This window comes from Triplophysa rosa, linkage group LG13 (assembly GCF_024868665.1).
Source record: "Triplophysa rosa linkage group LG13, Trosa_1v2, whole genome shotgun sequence".
NCBI lineage: Eukaryota > Metazoa > Chordata > Actinopteri > Cypriniformes > Nemacheilidae > Triplophysa > Triplophysa rosa.
This window is the reverse complement of record NC_079902.1, coordinates 12,626,295-12,647,168: the sequence shown is the minus strand read 5'-3', so window position 1 is coordinate 12,647,168 and position 20,874 is coordinate 12,626,295. Positions and strand designations below refer to the sequence as shown.

At 38.7% G+C, this 20,874-nt stretch overlaps 1 protein-coding gene across 4 annotated transcripts in view; it reads left to right on the top strand.

Annotated features, from left to right (window-relative positions):
• The window catches only part of dlg3 (discs, large homolog 3 (Drosophila)), an 82,493-nt gene that overhangs the window by 14,403 nt on the left and 47,216 nt on the right, over positions 1-20,874 (top strand). Inside the window, exon 1 of one of the 4 annotated variants that reach the window (XM_057348912.1) lies at positions 3,260-4,502. The exons of 1 other annotated variant lie outside the window; for it this stretch is intronic. In XM_057348912.1, coding sequence (XP_057204895.1) covers positions 4,143-4,502 — 360 coding nt within the window. In that variant the 5' untranslated portion in view covers positions 3,260-4,142. Of the gene's footprint in view, positions 1-3,259; positions 4,503-20,874 lie in introns of those variants that run through there. 2 more of the 4 variants (XM_057348913.1, XM_057348914.1) reach the window with 2 other exon arrangements.

Here is a 20,874-nt window from a genome sequence, read left to right as displayed (position 1 = left end):
TTTCCTCTCTCTTTCTCTCACTCCCCTTATCATTACGCTGTCAGTCAGATGTGCGGTGTTTGGTACAGCAGCTGTTTTCTGTCACCAGGCCTATTAATAGGAGTCACAGCCTTCACGGGAACTTTAGCTTATTGTCTCGGTGAGTGTGCAGAGCAACGACTCAATGGGTTACGAGTGTTTAGGTGATAATCCGAAACCCTTTTTTGACCTTGCAATGCTGCTGTGAATGACCATTCTCCATCTGCGTCCATGCCTTGCGGCTCAATATGCATATAGAACAATAAATGCCGGTTGCATTTACACCATGTGTTATGCAAATGAATTCTGTGATAATTATGAAATAATTCATGTAACATTAAAAGCTACAAAGACTCTCCAGACTATCATCAGTTGCTCTGCACCTGTTTCATACAGCAATTCTCTGCGGTTCATTCAAAGGAAATGTTACATGAACGTAACTGCCCCTTTAAGACTGCTTGCGGCTCATGTTGCCTTATTTGGGCATGCATCCTGTCAGCTGACAAGAGAGCAGTCACATGGGCTGCTGTGAGAATGCACAGAAATTTCTGAAATTTCTATAGATACCTTGTATGTGAGGCAGGCTGGGGGTGTTATGTAATGTGGGAATGCAGAAACGGATAATAAGCAATAGGAGCTGTCAGATATATGGCATGCTGCGTGTCATAACCCTTTTGCCTCATATTAAAATCATTTTCATTTATAGAGTTAATCAATAATGGGATTCCTTCAGATTTCTCAAGAATAGGTTGCTTTTCATCTTTTTAAGAAATATGAGTCATTTAGACAAGCTGTACATAATACGTTTTTATTACTCAGAATACAAATTTTTACCTCCTTTTTTTGTTCTTAGTCAATGATCAGACCAAGCTGTCAATACTAGAAAAAGCAGATAGACAGTGCGTTTGATAGTAAAGCTGAACCCACTGTCTGTTAACCATCCATCTGTACTACTTTTCTTCATTCAGCCTGGGAGGATGCATCTGTCATGCAGTCATTTGCAAAAGAGAACAGAAGAAGAGCTTCAAGAGATGAATAGAGTTCTGCAATTTAATGTTTGGACCATAATAAAACGTTGGCTCTAAAACGAATAATCTACATTTCTAAATGGTTCTACGTGGTTTTTCCCAATTTAGTTATTATAGAAACATAAGGTTATTTCCTGTGGCTCAGTGGTTAGAGCATGGTGTTAACAACGCCAAGGTCGTGGGTTCGATCCCAGGGGATTGCACATACTTAGAAACAAATGTATAGGATAATGCAATGTAAGTCGCTTTGGATTAAAGCGTCTGCCAAATGCGTAAGTGTAAATGTTATTCCTTCGTTTCTGTACTGAGGTTCATATCCTTTGTGGCATTTATGTGTACTGTATACTGTAGCTGTTACTCATGGACTAGATCATTGATCAGCTGTGATTTTTTAAAATAGATTTTATGTAATCCTTAATCCTTCTCTAGAGGTACTGAAACAAGCACATGCATTCACACTCTGAAAGCCACAGACACAAACACATGACATAATGCAAGCATGCATCTCATGCACATAAGCACGCTCTGCTTCTGCATTACACTTCATCCTTGACCAGTTACATTTAAAATTCCCCCATGGAGAAAAATGAAACTATAGATCAATCTGTTGAAGACAGGATGCAAAGGAAAGTGAATGGAAAAGTGAAGCAAAAGGGATGGCCACGACATGTGTCCAGTGTGCTATAATGAATATGCTTGTAATGCAATTTTCAGACATTCAGCACCACCCATACACTCCCTGTTGGCCTTGGCAATGTTCTGGTCTCTGATTGGCCTTCATCCTAGATATTGTAAAGTTTCCTGAATAGAACACGGTGGTAATGAAGTGGGTTACCAGTGCATATAATTGAGTGTGAGCCTGAGCCTGATGTGTGTGCCTCCTGGAGGGGTTGGACAGAATAGTGTTCGGTGCATATAAGAACTGACTCCTGCATATAGAGAAAAACATTCACATAAATGCCCATGCATGCCATAAACACTTCCTTAATCAGTTAGTAATGTTTATACCTGGGCATGTTTCAAATGGTATAACAGTTCTTGAACGCCAGCATCTTTTTTTACATTTCAGTTTAAGTCATCAAAACTATCAATTGGATGATCACATGGTCACAGTGTCTTGCAAAATGTATATGAATATAGTTTTTATGATGAAAAAGTATTGTCTGTAGGTATATAGTTTCCTTAGGTGATGACTATATTACACTGTACAGTATATTTATATAGCTTGTCTTGAAGATGACTTGTTTGACATAGTGTTTGATTTGTAAATCTTTTTGGGAATTAATTTTTTATTTTAAAACAAAAAATTATGTTAGCAAGGCATTCTTAACTCCCTCGAAAAAATATCAGTCTGAATTGTTACTATAATGTTTTGAGAAGTTTTAAGTAAAAGAATTGAACTGTACATTGACACACATGATGTCATTTTTCTCTTGCAACTCAGCCTCCCTCTTTTCCCCATTTTCAGACATTCCTTAGTTTTTTATTCATATTGCTTAAGTATATAGATTGATGCATATTCATTTCTTAAAGGTGCTCTGTGTAATTTTTTGGAGGATCTATTGACAGAAATGCAATGTAATATACATAACTATGTCTTCAGAGGTGACCATACATAATGAAGCGTTATGTTTTTATTACCTTAGAATGAGCTATTTCTATCTACATACACCGCAGGTTCCCTTACATGGAATTCGCCATGTTGTCTCTACAGAGCACGTTTCATAAATACGTTATCTCCTTTGGCAAAGAAGTGAAAACGTGACAACATCTTAGTTCTGTGTCAGCCACCATAGTGCTTCGAAAGGTATTGGTGGAGTGAGCCATTGGTTGCAATTCAAAACCTCACCACTAAATGCCGCAAAATTTCATACACTGGATCTTTAAAAAAATAAATATTAAGTCTCCCAGTGTTACAATATGAAACAAATTTCTATGGTTTTGTTTATCCTGAAGTTACTTAATAATACATGAATTTGATAGGGAAATAGATTACCTAAAACATGCTATTTTGTCTTATGTATCCCCAAATAGTGTAAACTTTGGTTTCTACAATGGTGAAGCCATGGTGGTGAATAACATGCCCTCTGTGTCTCCATTTGTGCTGTCTGATTTGTGGGTGCACTGGCCCTTTAAGAGCAATCTCCGAAGTCGGTCCTGTGTTGGTGCTGCTTCTGATGGCTGAGCTGCGAGTTGATTGGCTGTGGCTGTCAGGGCTGGGGTGCTGGAGGGATGCTGCGATGCATCTCTCTCTCCTCCTTTATGGCTCTCGCTCTCTCTCCCACTCTGTCTCTCTCGCTTGCCTGCATCCCTCCGTATAATCCACATCTAGGGCAAGCAGGCTGAGAGTCAATCCAGTGCTCAGCTCCTCTCTGCAGGCTGGGAAAAGAGTGAGAGAAAGAAGGAAAGAAAACGCTTCCCGAAGCAGGAGGAACAGCGGAAGGAGGAAATCTGGCAAGCAGAGAAATACAAAAGAAGATCTGATCACGGATATCATTTATATATATACATAGAATTGTTTATATATATATCTCTCTATATATATTTGTACACACGCATATTAATATTTATATATATATATATATGTATACATATATACCTGTATATAACTGTATTTGTGCTTGTCTGTTTATATTGATATTTTTATATGTATTCGTGTGTGTGTAAATATATATAAACAAATAATGCTATATATATATGAATTTATATAAATATCACTGTGAACCAAAAGAAGCAAGAAGAGAACTCTACCATCAGGGCTGGTCTCTGATTCCGAGATCATACACTATTTTCAGCATTATTTTTCCAAACCTTTTACATCGAACGGAGCAAGACTACGAACCTTTTTCTATTTTTCATTTCCCTGTCGCTACCTCCTTGCCTGTTTTTCTGGATCGGGAGGAACAAAGAGGAGACTAACTGGGGAGAGAGATCGGCGACAATTCTGTGATTTGTGCGTTTCGTACCGCCGTAGCTGTTCTGCGTGCTGCGTTTGATCTGAGCAGGCAGCAGCAGTGAGAGAGAGAGAGAGAGAGAGAGAGAGAGAGAGAGAGAGCGATAGAGCCACAGCGCACCGCACCGTGTGAGCTAGCCAGCATGCACAAACATCACCACTGCTGCAAGTGTCCAGAATGCTATGAAGTGACCCGCATGGCTGCCCTGCGCAGGATGGACGCCCCGGCTTATGGAGACTGGCAACCCGAACCCTACGGATACCCGGCCGGCTATGGGGGTGGCCAGACCTTACCGCCCCAAACCTCGGGTGGAGGAGGGGGCATGGGTGGAGGGGGCACGTTGGGGAGAAGTAAAGGGAAAATGATGTCGGCCGGGGGCCCCGGAGGCCCCAACCCCAAGAGCCAATCCAAGGGCGCCCCCAAGGTGAATGGTAACAATTCGGGAGGTCAAGGAGGATGGTGGCCAGAGTGCACCTGTTCCAATCGGGACTGGTATGACCAGGTAAATGCCTTTTCTGTGTCTGACAGCCACTGGGGGCATTGAGAGTAGGCAGCAGGCGGTAGGCAGTTTGTGTATGTGGTTGCTAGGTTGAAAGTGAACATAATCATTCTGGATCAAATCTTGTGCGGGGTAGTTGAAAGACGGTAGGAAAAGATCTGTTTTAGTGATTCATCCAGTGGTGATCCTTTCATACCGCATGTGCTGTAATCTTACAATATGTTGATCAAGATTTATTCTCTAAGGATGAGTTTAATCCTCTCACCGTTCCATCAGTTCATTTTGGTTTCGTCAGTTTGTACACCATCATTCGACAAGGCTTGACAGGGCCGTGGTGACCACATAGCTCGAATTTGCTTTAGAGAAACGTTGCAACAAGTGACCACTTTAATCCATACAGCAGATGGCAGTTTTGACCAAGCAAAACATCATGCGACCTTATACAGCAAATACAGAGACAAACGTCTTGTTTCAGTGTTGTGGGGTGGTGATGTTTTTTTATGCACACTTGATTATTTTTTTGTTTTTTTATTGATCCCTAATGGTTGATTGTACGTTGTGGGCACGCCGCTAACAGTGATCTAATACAGGGCAGAACTCCACATTTCACTCGAGCCATGCCCGGCCATTTCAGCTTGTTTTTAATCTCATATTGCCCGTGACCGGGCATCTTAAATCCCAGCATATCGTAGCAAAGCAGGGAACAGAAGCTGTAATTAAGTGAGGTGTGTGTAAGTGGCAGCAGGGATGGGGGAAGGGATGCTCTGAATGTATAAAATGGAGGAGGCAGCCTCTCATGTGAAACAGCCTGCATGCATGCTCGGTGCATTCGGCGTGCGTGCACGTCTATGGTGTGGGGGTGTGTGAGTGCACACGGGTTTTTATTGGTTTTTGTGTGCGCGGCCGAGGCGGAACGGCGGAGAAAAACGCAGAGATGCAGAGCAAGTAAAATGGAGGGCGAGATCTCGGTGGCAGTCAGGGTGAAATTTCACCAAGCGCAGGGAGAAAGGTGTGAGCGAGGAGCTGACTAATTGTGCCGTTGCTTCGGTTCAGAGAATCGCAGAAGCACCAGTCGAAACCGGCGTGATTTTTTCCCCCTGTTCGCTTTTGTTTCAATCATGAATTATGCATGCGTACGTCTTGGCAACGTTTGCTGTAAACGGAATAAATGAGCACTTAATGTCTGACATTTCCTGTTTATTCTCTTAATTTCCTTCTCATGATGATATATGTCATCAGGTGAAATGAAGCAAAGCATGCACTGTATGAAATACCTGATGCCATATTGATGGGGTGTATGTTTAATTAATGAGAAGGAATGTGTGTAACAGAGAATATAGGACAATGACGCTACATTAAAGATTCTCATATGTATGGAGGCCATGTGCACCATCATCTTGTTGGTTTCTCCTCTGGCCAGGCCGGTGCCTGTAAAATGCATACAAAAGAAACTGTAGCGTCTAAAGGCCTTGCAGATGAATTTCATCTGCGTGGATTTTCGATTCTGTGGTAAATTTGAGATGTGATGAAATCAAGGCTGGGGAGTGAAAAGGGAATAATATCCGTCATTGGGGAGAGAGAATTGGCAATCATAAAACAGCACAGGAATGTGGCAATGATAGTGGTAAAAATGCTAATGTGGACAAGAGAGAAATCAGCCAATAAAGACAGGCGGGCTGAGGAGAGAGAGGGTTACATAAGAGAAGGCAGTTGGTGGAGCTGTGAGCAGAGACGCTTTGAGAGAGAAGCTGTAGGTTTGTGAGCTCGTGTTTGCCCGTTACTCGCCATAGGGCCGCATTTAGATGGTTTAAAGCTTTTATATATATATATATATACATACAGTATATACCATCTATACGCAGTGAAATCTATATTTAATGATCAGAAAACATAATATTTATGACTTGTGATGTCATCTAGAACCGATCTGACTCCATATGCTGTTTTATGACACACCACATTGCATCGCCCAGTCAACCGAAACCCTGTTCACATTCAACCTTAAAACAGTATTGCATTTACGTTTATCATTGATGTATTGATATTAAAGGCAATGTGATACCAGTGTGCTTTTACTAGTGTGGTTTGACATCGACCTGTCTTAAAGGAAGAGGATATGAATGAGAAAAAATTGTAAGAAAGCAGGGAATAGATAAGTGGAGTCAGGTGGTTGAAGGAGAGGGGTTTACAAAGGAAAGGGATTGGTGATGTCAGTGTGCAACGACAATCATTTCCGAGGTGGAGCTATTATTTTTAATTAGTCATTACATTTTCAAAAAAGAGCATTTTTTAAATAATGTGCACTGATGCATTGTCACAAGTCAATAGGGTACATTTTCATTTCATGTTAAACTGTAGATGAGGATTATATTCTGCATTACTATAACACTTAATAGGCCCATCTGATGGATAACATTTCTAGATGGGAAGCATTTCGAAACATTTCTTTATCAATGTAAAGGACTTGTGTGGATTTGTATCAGGACGTGGCATTCAGTATGTGGAGTAGTAGAAATGTAGGTGCTCAGCTATTCTTCAGAATGTGTCGTTCCCTAGGCACCAATCGATCATTTTTCTGCTTCTGAGCTTTACGGCCCAGTCTCACGAGGATGATTCGAGTTAAATAACAAATGGACCTTACAAATGCCTCATTTATCACAAGATATGAAAATGTGTCAGAAAATCATTGATTATTTTGAGAATTTATGCCTGTTTCGATGTACTGTAATTGATTCAAGGTTTCTGGAAGTTTCACGTGCATGGGTACTGTTCTTTTTATGATTTATTTGAAGCATTTTTGTCATAAATCTGTCAAACCCCGAAGAAGTATCTGATTGACCTAATTTAATTCGCTTTATACCACACACTTAATTGAACTCTGAGCCAAATTTAAATCCACGTTCACATTCTCTATTGTGTGTGCTGTGGTTGATGCGGTAGATTTTACTCTTAGAGACTTTACTCCTCAGATGTTGTCATCTCTTACCCCCAGCTGTGGTACAGACGGCCTCCATCTTAGTGATGAAGCGTCTGCATTGCATCTAGAAAGATTTTTCTGTTAACTCAGAAGTTTCAAGGATGAAGCAGGCTTGTTGAATTGTATTGTCACCATGTTTACTGGTTGCATCACGATTTGAGAAAATTCAAAGGGGAACATGTTTGCCATTATGTCATTATTGGATGTCATTAAAGATTCTTATAAGGGTGGATGGTTAATCTGTATTATGGCAGGACAATGCCAATATCTCATTTTATAAGGGTTTTTATAGCAAGGTCTCAAGAAAAGCAATATAGAGATAATACAGAGATTTGTTATCAATAAATTGCCTTAATGCTTTAGATCACAGATGCCTAGTATCTACAATATATTCTGAACATTTGTATTCAATAAAATGAACCGTGATGCAGGATAATTTTTTTCATGATAAAGCATCTCATTAGTTACACTTTTCTACATCCGAGGAGATATTCTGTGGTGTGTGTCTGTGCTCCGTGTGATCACAGCAGTAGGCCAAGTCGCTCAGTTGATTATTCATGTCATAAATCAGGAGCAGGACTAGCGTTTGTGAGTGCTCACGGGCGGATGTTTAGCTCGAGACATCGTGATAGACAGCCGTGTATTCATGTCGGAGGATATTGGGTTTGTGGGAGATTTGAACAAATTGGATTTCCACTTGTAATGTGGGGTTTTAGGTTGCGGAGAGGAAACAGGCTGGGGGTGGGGGGATGTATGTTAAGGATAATAAGACATACCTCATCCGTTCCAGACAGGGCCGGTTTAGGGTGGGTCCCACGAGACCCTCCTCTCTCCAGCAAGGATATGGCCTTCTGGAAAAATGAGAATCATTGAATGTGAGGCCACACATCTGAGGATATAAATAGAAAAATATATACAGTAAATACATCAATAAAGGTTATCTAAACAACTCAACAGAAATATGCCTAATTCAAGTTTTGCATTTGCCAGTGTTTTATTTCTCGAAGATGTTGTTGCGCATTAGAAATTCTTGTGAAAATACTTACTATACTCTGAAATTGTATAGAGTATATACTAGTATATATACTTGTATAGAGTATATACTTTCAGAGTATATACTATACTCTGAAATTGCTCTCTGCTTGTGAAAAAAACGTAATTCATGCATATGCCAATTTACTTTCTTTACACCGCTTTTCATTAATCTATCAAGGAATATAATTTATATGCCTACTGTAAGGTAGATATTTTATATCGCAAGGGAAATACTTAAATATAATAAATTTTATAAATTTATAGATATAAATTTTGCTTTGTACTTAGAAATGAATCATACATACCATATAGTTTATTTACACACATGCAATCCAAACAGTGCTGTTATAAAGCAAAATGTTTATCATGTAAGTTGTACTTTTTTACTGGGTTTGTTTGTTGACTTCAGAGTACAGTACATTTGTTAAATGAGAAAACTAAGAGAAATGTTTCCTCGAACAGAAACATGGTGTTGCAGGAGAACGGTGTTTGATTCCTCCTAACACTGCATAGGTACCCAATTAACTTTAGGTGTTGCCATAGCTACAAGACGGCTAGAGATCCTACCGAGAGAGCGCTGAATTCAGCGGCATGTTACAGACATGTGCATCTTCATCATGACATTTTTTATTTGCTGACGGCGCAGTTTCCTTGACATGCTCAATGATCTTTACGCCGTTTATTTTTTGTAGCACATGTATCGATCTGGATATCACTGATACCATTTATGCAGTCTGTTTTTAGAAGCATTAGCCCAGTATTAGCATTAACCCACACATGTGCATGTTTATGCATTATTTGTTGTTCCTGTAGATCGACTGAAAGCGCATGGCACCAACAATGGCAATATCATCGGAATGTACTGTAAATTGTTTTCTATGGATTTTGCCAAATATATATGTGAGATTCTATTGGCTATTGGTGTCAAGCATCTAGACTCTTCATCATATAGCTCATTCAATCCATCATTCAATCATTCTGTTGAAATATATGTTTGTAACGTTAAAGCCAATTTTAGGATGTTATTTAAATCCGGCCATCAAAGTACAGCCAACCCTGTACACACAGAAGTTTTAAAGCGGTATCACCCCTGAATCTATAGACATCAACGTTAATATGGATGTTTCTCTTAACCAAGCGCATCGATTCGCTTCAGAAGACCTTTGTTAAGACCACGGAGCTGTGTCGAGCAGTTCTTTGTTCGATAGATGCACTTTTTGGAGCTTCAAAAAGTCAACCCCATTCACTTTCATTCTACCGCTTGGAAGTACAATGATACGTGGTATTATAACTCCGACTGCATTATTCTTCAAGAAGAAAACCATATTCAGTTAGGATGCCTTGAGGGTGAGTAAAACATGGGGCATTTTGATTCAGGGGTGAAGTACCGCTTTAAACCTATTCTTAAAACAAAATGCACTAAATCCATAAAAACGCAATGGAGGAGAGCATGAAAAATCACTGCAAATGCACTATAAAATGGGGAAGATGGTATGCTGCAATATTTGTGCACACTTTTAGCTTTTATACAAGAAAAGTGAAGGGATGCGTTCCAGAAAAAACATAAAAGAGTTGTCTTTTTTTTTTATTGGAAAAACAGTTTTGTTCCATCTGTAATATAGTCTAGCTTTCACTTATGTATTTTTTGCATAATTTCGTCTCTAATGGCCGTTATTGCTGTGTCTCTGTCTGCTTGTCTTTTTTTACCTTTATCTAGAGAGAAAGAAATCTCTCAGTACTGCAGCTTTAATTCATTTCATTATAGCTGTGTGGGGAACTCATGTTAAAGATGTCTGTAGCTTGAGTGCATGTTGTCTGTAGTTTAAGAGAGGCTAGAATAAAGCAAAGAAGAACATTTCTATAAAATAACTCTAAAAAAAGATTTTAGACAATGTGGCCAAGGCATGATACACTGTCACATACTGACTGTAGTGGTCTACTGTATAGTGGCTTGTTACGTATTTTCAAGATGTTGTAGTGTTAAGAAGCTTGTTCTTCAGTTGCTCTCATTGGTCCAGTTTTAAGAATCATTGGTTCAAAAATGAAAATGTTGTAATTTTCATGTCATTTTAAACCTGTATGCTATTTTTTCTTGTCTTTCAAACACAAGACAGGCATTTTTTTCTTCACATAGATCTTTCCTACAAAAATAGTTCATAGCACTATAACTGCACCATAAAAGAGGTTGTTGTGTATTATATTCCATGCCAGAAGCTGTATGATAGCTTTCTCATTACTTACTGATAATTTTCACTTACACAGAAGTATAGATACAGAAACGACATCATGATTTTTTGTTACACAAACAATCCAATAACATGCCAATAACTTTCTATGTTAGGGACTTTTGATGTTATTGACTATGCTGTGCCTCCAACCTGAGTCCTACAGTATATACTGTACATTATGGACTACTAAGGGGCCGTTCACATTTCGTGTCTTTTGCGCACGCAAATGCGTTATTTTAAATGTAGACGCGCGGCAACCGCGCTTAAATGGGACCAAGAACCAGCCAACCAATATAGACAAGCTCAGTGAAGATGGAAACACAGACGATCATAAATAAATCTAGTAGCAGAGTTATTGCAAGGTATTTTCAGTGCATATAATCCATTAATCCTTTGTTTAGCAGTGCGGCTCGTGTTTTCTGCGCAGTTTTAGATGCTAAAATGTGAATCGCCCCTAAGACTATATATTTACCCATAGATTTCAATAATATTTTTTTTTACCATACATATGCATAAAATGTAAGACAATATTAAACTGTATATGCACTAACCAAAGGACACTGTGTGAGCTTCACGCTTATATTTGGGCTTAAATGAATGCATTTGTGTGGGTGTAAAAGTGAGTGACTGTGTTGCTCATGGCCATTGACCTGTCAGCCATATGCTCTCAGTCGGCGGCCCTGTTGGAGCGCAGGTCCCCTGCTCCGCTCTGTAGCACACGTGGGGTGGGTAGAGATGCTTGTTTATTTCTTTGCTCACCTGCTTTGTTTCATTTCAAGTTTTTGCTGAACACAGCGGTGATAGTCTGGAAACAAAATTATAGTGGTCAGCTTATTTGTCGTATTGAGTTGTGGACGAGCCCGCCAGGCTGACAAAGAAGAGCAGGCATGTAAAGATGCAACAGAGAGCATTGCTTGCTATTACAGCATCGTTGCAGAGCCCTCCCTGCTGCTTCAGTTTAAGGGCTAACATCCCAATGAATTTTAGAGTCTATTTTTAGAGAGCTTGCACAATCATTCCCTCTTTTGTGCCTTTGCTCTGCCGCTCTCCCTGTGCGATGCTTCAAATATCATTGGCTGCGTTCTGCACCGGCCGGCATTAAAACTCCCACATTAGATCACAGAATCTGCATGCATCACAATCAATAGCACTGGAGAGTGCTGATCCCGAAGCTTCCTGACTCTCTCGCTGTGTTGTGGGAGTCTGTGGGTGCTTTTAACGGTGCTTTTGAGCTTCATAGTGCTTGTAGTTTTAGACCTTTTTTGCCTTTTACCTCTGCTATGGACTCACACAAGACAGAGTACAGAGATTGCAGATCTAAAATATTTGATATACAGAATAGCTTGGATTCGTTGGCTTTCATTAATTTTAAAGGATATGGTGAAATGCACTCTTTTTCTTTTTTCTTTTGGAGACATTTTGGAAACAGTACTGGTTGCTCTTTTCCCTGCATTTACACTGAATGGAGACTAAAGCTTTTGTTTTTGAAGAAAACTCAGATCCCAGTCAACAACAGACAGTTTTCTCCTTTTGATTCCACATAAATTAAAGAAATCATATAGGTTTGGAACAACACTCTTAAAAGTAAAGGTGCTTTAAAAGGTTCTTTAGCGGTGCCATAGAAGAACCATTTTTGGCTCCCCAAAAAACCATCTCTTTCTTACCTTTTTATAATCTGAAGAACTTTTCCCCCGCAAAGAACCTTTTGTAAAACAGAAAGGTTCTTCAGATGTTAAAGTTTTGGAGTTCTTTATGGAACCATTTAGACAAAAAGGTTCTTTTATCGCACCTTTATTTTTAAGAATGAACATTAGGGTAAAAAATGTGGACACAAAAACAAATCGCCCCATTTTCATAGAACGTGTATCTTCACTAAAGATATTCTGTTGTTGCATTAAACCAAACATTTCACAACACACATTTACATGCAGCGTTTTCATCCTAATCAGATAAGGTTCATGTGGGGAGAATGTTTCTCACAGAATGTTTCTTTCATGTATAGCTTGGGACAAATTTGACTTAGTTTTCAGTCTTGTTCTCAGTCATTTTCACCTCAAATGCTTTTTCACGGCCTCCAAAATAGCATGTTTTTATAATAGTGTATGCACGTTTTTTTAACACTGTTTGCTAATGCAGTTAGTGTTGTCTGCCTCTGTTCCACCCTAAAAGGATGCGCATAAAACACTGCCTTTAGAATCACCCCATGAACATTGCTCAGATCTGTAGAAATGCATTCTGTAAGCGAGGTTTAGTATAAACATGTTGTTTTAACAAGGTTGTATTAATTTTGTTAGCTTGTTATGTCATCCGCTGGTTCTATTTACATATTTATTTACTCAGATAATCATATTTTACCCAATATTGGTTTCCTTAATACAGTATTGTTCTTTGTACAGTGTACATTTTTACTGATAATAATTTTTACCGATGAGAATAACATCTTCCACCATCTGGGTGCTGTTCTTGGTTTTGTTAAATATAGGCTTTTATTTACAGTAGTCTTAACTCCAGTCATAAATACTTTTTTCAATTTCAATGTCTTACCTAAAAAGCTTAAATTACCCAACAGTCCATTAAAGGGACCGTTCGCCCCAAAAATGTTTTGTCATCATTTACTCACCCTCGAGTTTTTCCAAATCGGTATAAAGTTCTTTGTTCTGGTGAACACAGAGAAAGATGTGTAACCAAACAGTTCATGGCCACCATTTACTATAGCAGGAAAAAATGCTTTATACATTTCTTTGCTCTGTTGAACATAAAAGAAGGTGTTTTGAAGGATGTCGGAAAGCAAATAGTTCTGGGGCACCCTTTTTTACCATTGTAGTTGTTCCTATGGTATGGGTACACTACCCCTTTAATACGTTTTCTTTTGAAAAACTGGCAAAAGAATAAACACGTTATTCCAAAATGCTTGTATATGCATTTGATGTAAACAGTGACATGTTGTAGAGTGTGTTTGAATATTAACATGGAGAAATGCAGTTCTATAGTAGTGTTCTTTTTTATTCTATCCTAGATTACTCATATGCACATAATTCACAGATACATATTGAGAAAGAGTGCCTTTATCAATATATTTATAAAATATTCTAGACGAATGTAAAATACCATGCTTGCATATTTAGTGGGAAAGTGAAATATTTCTTCTTTCCTTTCTCTTTTGTTAAATCTGCTTTATCTGATATTTGCATAAGTGTTGATGAATCTCTAATTTATTCTGTCAACATGTAGCTCTCTACCACGGTTATTTGCACTATTTTGCTGAATCTATGTGTTGACAAGTCCTTGCTTTACTAAAACACATTGTTTAGACTGTATCAGACTAAGAACATTCAAACAGCCATTTAGTTCATGGCCGTGTACCCTCATACTTACCATGAAAACGTTTTAGGCCCGATTCACATTTTGCGTCTTTTCCGTACGCATATTTGTAAATTTTAAATGTAGACGCACGGCAGGTGCACGCAAATAGGGGGCGACGCAGTCACGACGCGCATCGAGATGGAAATATTTCAACTTTTCGCAATGCCGCGCTCACCGCGGGTCATTTGAAGAGAGAAAGAGGCACGGCTCACGTTTTCCGCGCGGTTTCTGATTATACAGTATATAACAGAGAGATTTTTTATGTTATACTACTATTCTACTCTATTCCAACTATTTAGATGTACACTAATGTGTGAAATATTATACTAGATGAGAAGTAACTATGCTATATCTCTAGATTTAGCTTAGATGTGGCATGGGCCCGCTGTATGTCCATGGCAAATGTTTGTATTTAGGAAAATTGTAGGTCAGATGTTTTCAAAAAGTAATAGCACACCTCTCCTTGAGGTTCATTTATGTCTGTATCACCAATGGTATGTGTGTGTTTGGAAAGTCACCAGAAATGTTTTTTTTAAGTGTCCCTGATTTTTATATTTATCATTCATTTTGCAATGTCATATGTCAATGAAATTGCCACTGTCCTGATTTTTGTCTCTCTAGAGGCTGAAACAGTTTTTTTTTCTTTCAACCACGTCACTGGGTTCATTTGCTTGATGGAGTCAGTACAGAACAGCGTATATACATTACATACTCTTGCAACACACAGACTTGCTCGTTCACCCTTCCTCTCTAGAGAGATAGAAATCAAGCAGAACATCTCTGATATCTAAGAGTCCCAGCTGCCTCAGGCCACAGCTACAAGAGGGATGAGCCGAGTCTGTACAGATAACGTGCTGGATTATCGGCTCAACGTTATGGTTTCCAGGCAGCATGTGTGTGTTTGAGTTAATGCTTCAGTTTGTCTTCATTTACAGCTCAGGTAGGAGCTGGTCTTCGTATTATTTTAAGGTGTGAGATCTGATATATCTTCGCTGTAATTCAATCACAAAATACCTTTAAGATAATCAGAAAGTCCGTGAAAAACCATATTCTTCTTTATTTACCTATGTATTTATAATTTTTTCTTAAAGGAGCAATGTGGAGATTTTAGAGGCATCTAGCAGTGACTCTGCGAATTGAAACCAACGGCTCACTCCACCCCTCCCTTTCAAAGCACTTTGTTGTCACGTTTTCACTTCTTTTGCGAAGGAGAAAGTTTTTACGAAACGCGCTCTGTAGAGCAGTTTGTCCGTTTGGGGCCACTGTAGAAACAACATGGCGAATTCCATGCAAGGGGACCCGTGGTGTATGTAGATAGAAATAGCTGATTCTAAGGTAATAAAAACACAACACTTCATTATGTAAGTTCTTATACACTTCTAAAGACATAGTTATGTATATAATGTTGCATTTCTGTTAATAGATCCTCAAAAAAATTACACATTGGATATTTAAGTGCATGTTTTCCTAAATTTGATTCCCTAGAATCCTGAGAAAATCATGTGTTGTGAGTGTTTCATTACATTTTTCAGTACAACTAAGCACATTTCCTCCCTAATTCTTATTACCGCAATACCGCAAAAAATATTCACTCTTATACTTCAATGCAGTTTGGAAAAAATGCAATTCGGTTTTCCTGCCTTAGGGTAAAATCTATGATGCTATATAAGGTGTGTTGTCTGTGTAAACATTGACAGTCAATGGTGAGAGCTGTTGGTCATTGCTAGAAAGGACTGGGAATTTGCCTGTAAACCCACAACAACATGTAACTTGTCTGCGAGATGCTAAAGCGCACTAGTTGTTTCTGCTGTATTTTTAACTTGCAGGCCTAAAATGTTTTATTTTTTTACATTAGTCATCAAGACTTTGCGGCAGTGTGGTTGCGTAGGAAAATCGAAAAGAGAAAACAAAACAAGGAAGAAAACAAGAAAATAAATGTAGGCGCAGATCTAGGCATAAGAGTATGTTGCTGTTTATTACAGACATCTCTCAACTTGCAGATGACATTCAGTCCATGTCTGAATGTAATTGTATGTTGCGTCATGGGGGTTAACATTAACTGACTTTGTTTGACTATTGTTTTTATGCTGAGCTATATTGAGCTAATACTAACCCTACTTCTACCTCAAAACCTAACTCTCACACAATCTCTTTTGCAATTTTCAACCTTCATTAGGACATCATTTTATGTTTTTAAGCCATTTTGTGATGTGCTCCCTTGCCTTTACGAACACAGTAAACTCTTTAGTATATGACAATATATTCATAATGAATATTAACCTCTATAATATTTCAGAATGCTCTGAATTGCATGTTGTGAGTTTGCACTATTTTTTAGGGTACAGCATGTATTTTAGCATACTGAGTATGTGACTTGTGTAAAACAATAACTGTGCTTTAAATAGGCTGCCCGAGTCACTGCGGATCCTGATCAGCCATCTTATAAATCTGAATATGGGCCCTCAGTGGATTAATATTCCCCATTAAAATTCCAATTATATAATCACCCAAATCCAAGCGCTGCACATGCACAACAGAATCACTGCGGTATGAGATGAGGGCCTGTGTTTGAACCTGAGAGAGTGATGCAACAGAGGTCCATTTACCATTCATTAATAGCATTTTTTGTTCATGTTGATGCTGTTCAGCAGGCTTTGTGGGATCATTCACATTTTTAAGGTTGTAACATCAGGGACCTGATGATGCAATGACAGTTCAAACCTGCATCAGAACCATGAAAAAATGTAAGTCTTTACCATTCAGGAAAGGTGAATAATGTCATGAATTATGGGAAACGTATGAACCTCCCAGCATGTGCCTGTTTAAAAAGGCTCTAAATACGATTTACATCCTCTGAGCGTTCTCTCGTCAAACCGTCCACAGAGAATATGGAGTAATGAGCAAGAGTCATTTATGTAATTACTTTTGGTTATGAGTTATTAAACAAAGCTCAAACCCAAGTAAAAGGTCTTTGAACAATATGAGGGTTGTTCGCTTGAGCGAAGACATTGGATCTAGCAGAAAGTAAAAACCTGGGCATTTTACTAGTTGAATTGGCATTTCAGCGGCTCAATGCCAAGGTCACAGTTTTAGGTCATAAATGGACATGTAGTATAATTCCCATTTCTATATTTGCATTTGTAAATACTGGGAAAAATATGGTTGTAAATTTAAAGTTCGCCCAAAAATGAATTAATCTTTTATCATTTACATATTCTCATGTTATTCCAAGCTTGTATGAGTTTCTTTCTTCTGCAGAACACAAATAAGATTTTTGAAGGATGTTGGTAACCAAACAACATTGCCTCATTTTGACCTCCATCATATGGACACAAAACCACTGAAACATTTCTCGAAATATCTACTTTGGCGTTTCACAGAGTCGTGCACAGGTTTTGAAAATAATGCGGCTGAATGATGACAGAAGTTGTATTTTTTGGTTGAACAATCCCTTTAATTTCAGTTTTATGCAATGGGAATTGGTTGGGCAATAGTTTTGGCTTTGAAGTTGAATCATTGAGTAAGCGGGACATTAGCAGCTCTCATCTTGTGACTGTGGCTTTATACGGCTGTAACATATTGTACAGCAATAACTCATAAGACAGCAAATGTGTAACATAGGCAGAAATAAGGGTAGAGTTTTGGCTCTGGGCCTATTTTTGCCGGTTTTGGACAGACGCTGAACTCCGCAGATACTCATTGAACGTGCACTTTAAACCTATTTATCAACACGATCTTTTGTAGAATGGTTTTTTTTTGAAGCAACATAAAATGATAGGGTGAACAACTCGCCTATTGTCAGACAAAAAGACACGTGTCAGGCTTTATTCAAATCACACAGACAGGGACTCATTAAATTTGACTTAATCCAGACAATTTGAGCAATTTATAGCTACACTTTGGTGTTTGGGTTCAGTTTCGGATGCATAATTACCGTCTGAATGTAAATGTGCTCCCTTTTGTCTCGAAATGATATTCGATGTTTGTAATCATTTAAAATAATTTCAGATGTCATTAAAATAAGGACTCAATGTAGATACCTAAAATGTGTTTTATATATTTTTTTATAGAGGGCTGCAGTACTGTTGCATAGCAGAAATGCTGTAATATAAGCACATAGCAGGCCTGCGGTTTTAGTTAGTTGTGCATACACACGTGTGTCCCGTATGTGATTTCTATATGACAGGTGGTTGAAGGGGCGGGGTTACAGCTCATTTGGTTATTGGCTTTAATGCCTTGCCCTGCATACAAGGAGTAAGGAGGTCAGTTCCGCGAAAGAACAAGTCATTACATTCCAACACAATCTCACAGCAATTTGTAACTATTTTACGAGGTCTCCTTCGCATGTTATAGTATGATTTGCTTTCACACCAGTGGCAGGTTTAGGGGAGGGTCTTCAGTATTGCTTTTTCGAATAATTCACATCAGACAAATAAATACAAATTAACCGGCTCGTAAAATTTGTAGGAATGCTTGTGAGATCAAGCTGTCCATTCTGAACGAAGTACAAGAATGAAAAGAATTACAAGAGTCATAACTGCTTTCATAGAAATAAATATAAGAAATGTTAGTTTATAACATAAATATTTAGTGAATATTATGAATGAAGATTTATTGATAACATGTCATAAACGTAGAATTGCATTTATTTCAAAGGCAGTACTGTATTACCTCTTACCTAATCATAACACGCTGATGGACTGAATCATATTCTCAATACGCCGTACAAGCGCTTCCTCTCCGGATACCGAAAAATCTGTTCTTTGTGTCCTCAGATCAGTGGGGATGATAAAAACGTGAAAGACAGTGACGGTCACTCTGATCACCGTGGAGATGTACGCTATAGGGCTTGAGCTCTGAAATCCTCTCTCCTTTCCAAGGTGTGCAAGAGAGACTGCAAATCTGGCCCCTCTGTGGGTGGCAGATTGTTTTGGCAATTCCTGATGTGATACGAACATTTGAAACAAAGCCTCTTTTCTCTGCTATTTGGCAGTAAATACACCAGCATATGGATAAGCGTCCTCATGAATGTATTCATAATTGCGCACAGAAAGTAGTGGCACAGCACTTGTTTTTCTGTCGTCGTTCTTGCCGTTGTCCTACTTACTGTATTTCTTCACTTTCGACACCTACACAAATTGGTCAGCCAAACCGAAGGCAGGCACGCGGAGTGAATGGATCGGTGTGGGTGTGATGGAGTTCTGGGATGTGCCCTTTCATAGATCAGGAGATGTAACGGAGTTCTCGTTTATGCTTTATTTCAGTATGCTGTGTATTCTTGAATTTTTGACATACAGTATCAATAAAGCTGTCATTTTTTATAGATTTTGATAGCACATCTAAGCACGGTTCGAGAGATTGTTGTCATCTCTTTGGAAGAGACGATGCATTTGAGGTCACTACTACTCAAGAGAATAATCCGAGCAGGATACAAACTTTGAGATATTAAGGAGATTTGTCATTTTTTCTTTCACATGCTTTACCAAAGACTTTAGAAGAACAGAGAGAGAATGAAAGGGAGAACCACAGAGGCAGAGGTGCCCACTGTAATCAGCGCTTGTTGTTTTAAACCCAACTCTCAAAGGATTGTTCTGTGTTTATCATGACCCTGAAGCCGCTCCTCGGAGCTTCAGTGCCAACTGTGTTTGCGCTCCTCTGTGCTGCTTCAGGTGGCTCACAGGAACAGCTTACGGAGACTGTAATGGCTGAGCCCGTCAATCACGTCTGCTGATTTCTCGCCCGCTGTACAGACCGTTATGGATTGCCAGAGCGACTGCTGGAGAAGCAACACACAGCAAGGTCATGAAGTGAGGGGATAAGGGCTGCCAAACCAAAGCTGATATGGCCCAGATTATTTTGTATAGAGAAAGTCAATGTTGCATTTCTTTCGCCGGTTATTGGCACTTACAATACAAATGAGCTTCTTTTGTTAAACACAAGAAAATGTCAAGCTGCTTGTTTCTATATGATAAGTGGATTGTGACCACTACTAATTTTCAAGGCAAAATATTGATTTAATATTGACTTTTCTATTGCGTAAGTTCAGAAGACTTATATGATAATGTAGCAAATGGGCTTCAATGGTGTAAAGTCCCCATGAATTTATAATTAAATGTTTGAAATAGATTTTAGTATGAATATATGGTAACACTTTACAATACGTTTGTATTTGTTGCATTAAAGGAACAGTTTACGCAAAAATGAAACTTCTGTCTTCATTTACTCACTCTCAAGTTGTTCCAAATCTGTATACATTTCTTTCTAAAAGCAAACAATTCTGGGTCACTTTTGACTACCGTTGTCATTTTTCCTACTGTGGTAGTCAATGGTGGCCAAAAACAGTTTGGTTAAAAGTAGGGATGTCAATTTAGACAAATTCCCATAATCGATTTTCATTTACATTAATGATCAATTAATCGATTACTCGTTAACATTAATACTGAAATATGCCTCTGCAGTGGCATATAGGCATGACAGCGTGCAAAAGCCACGCAAAACGCCATCTTCCTCACCTGAATAAAAAGGTTTCAAAGTTTTAAAAAATGCCTAGTTGCATTGTTAAAATGAGTCTGTGTGATTGATAATATAATAAAATGATGTATTTGATAATTAACATATGGACCAATATATAACGTGTCGCCGCTTCAGATGTGCACTCTGGTAATTGCATATAAGCAGACTCATATCATTGCGCGTGTCTGCATGAGAGAATAGGTTGATTTGTTATTATAAGCGTGTTATTTTCTTTCTAAATCTGCATAGGACACTATCG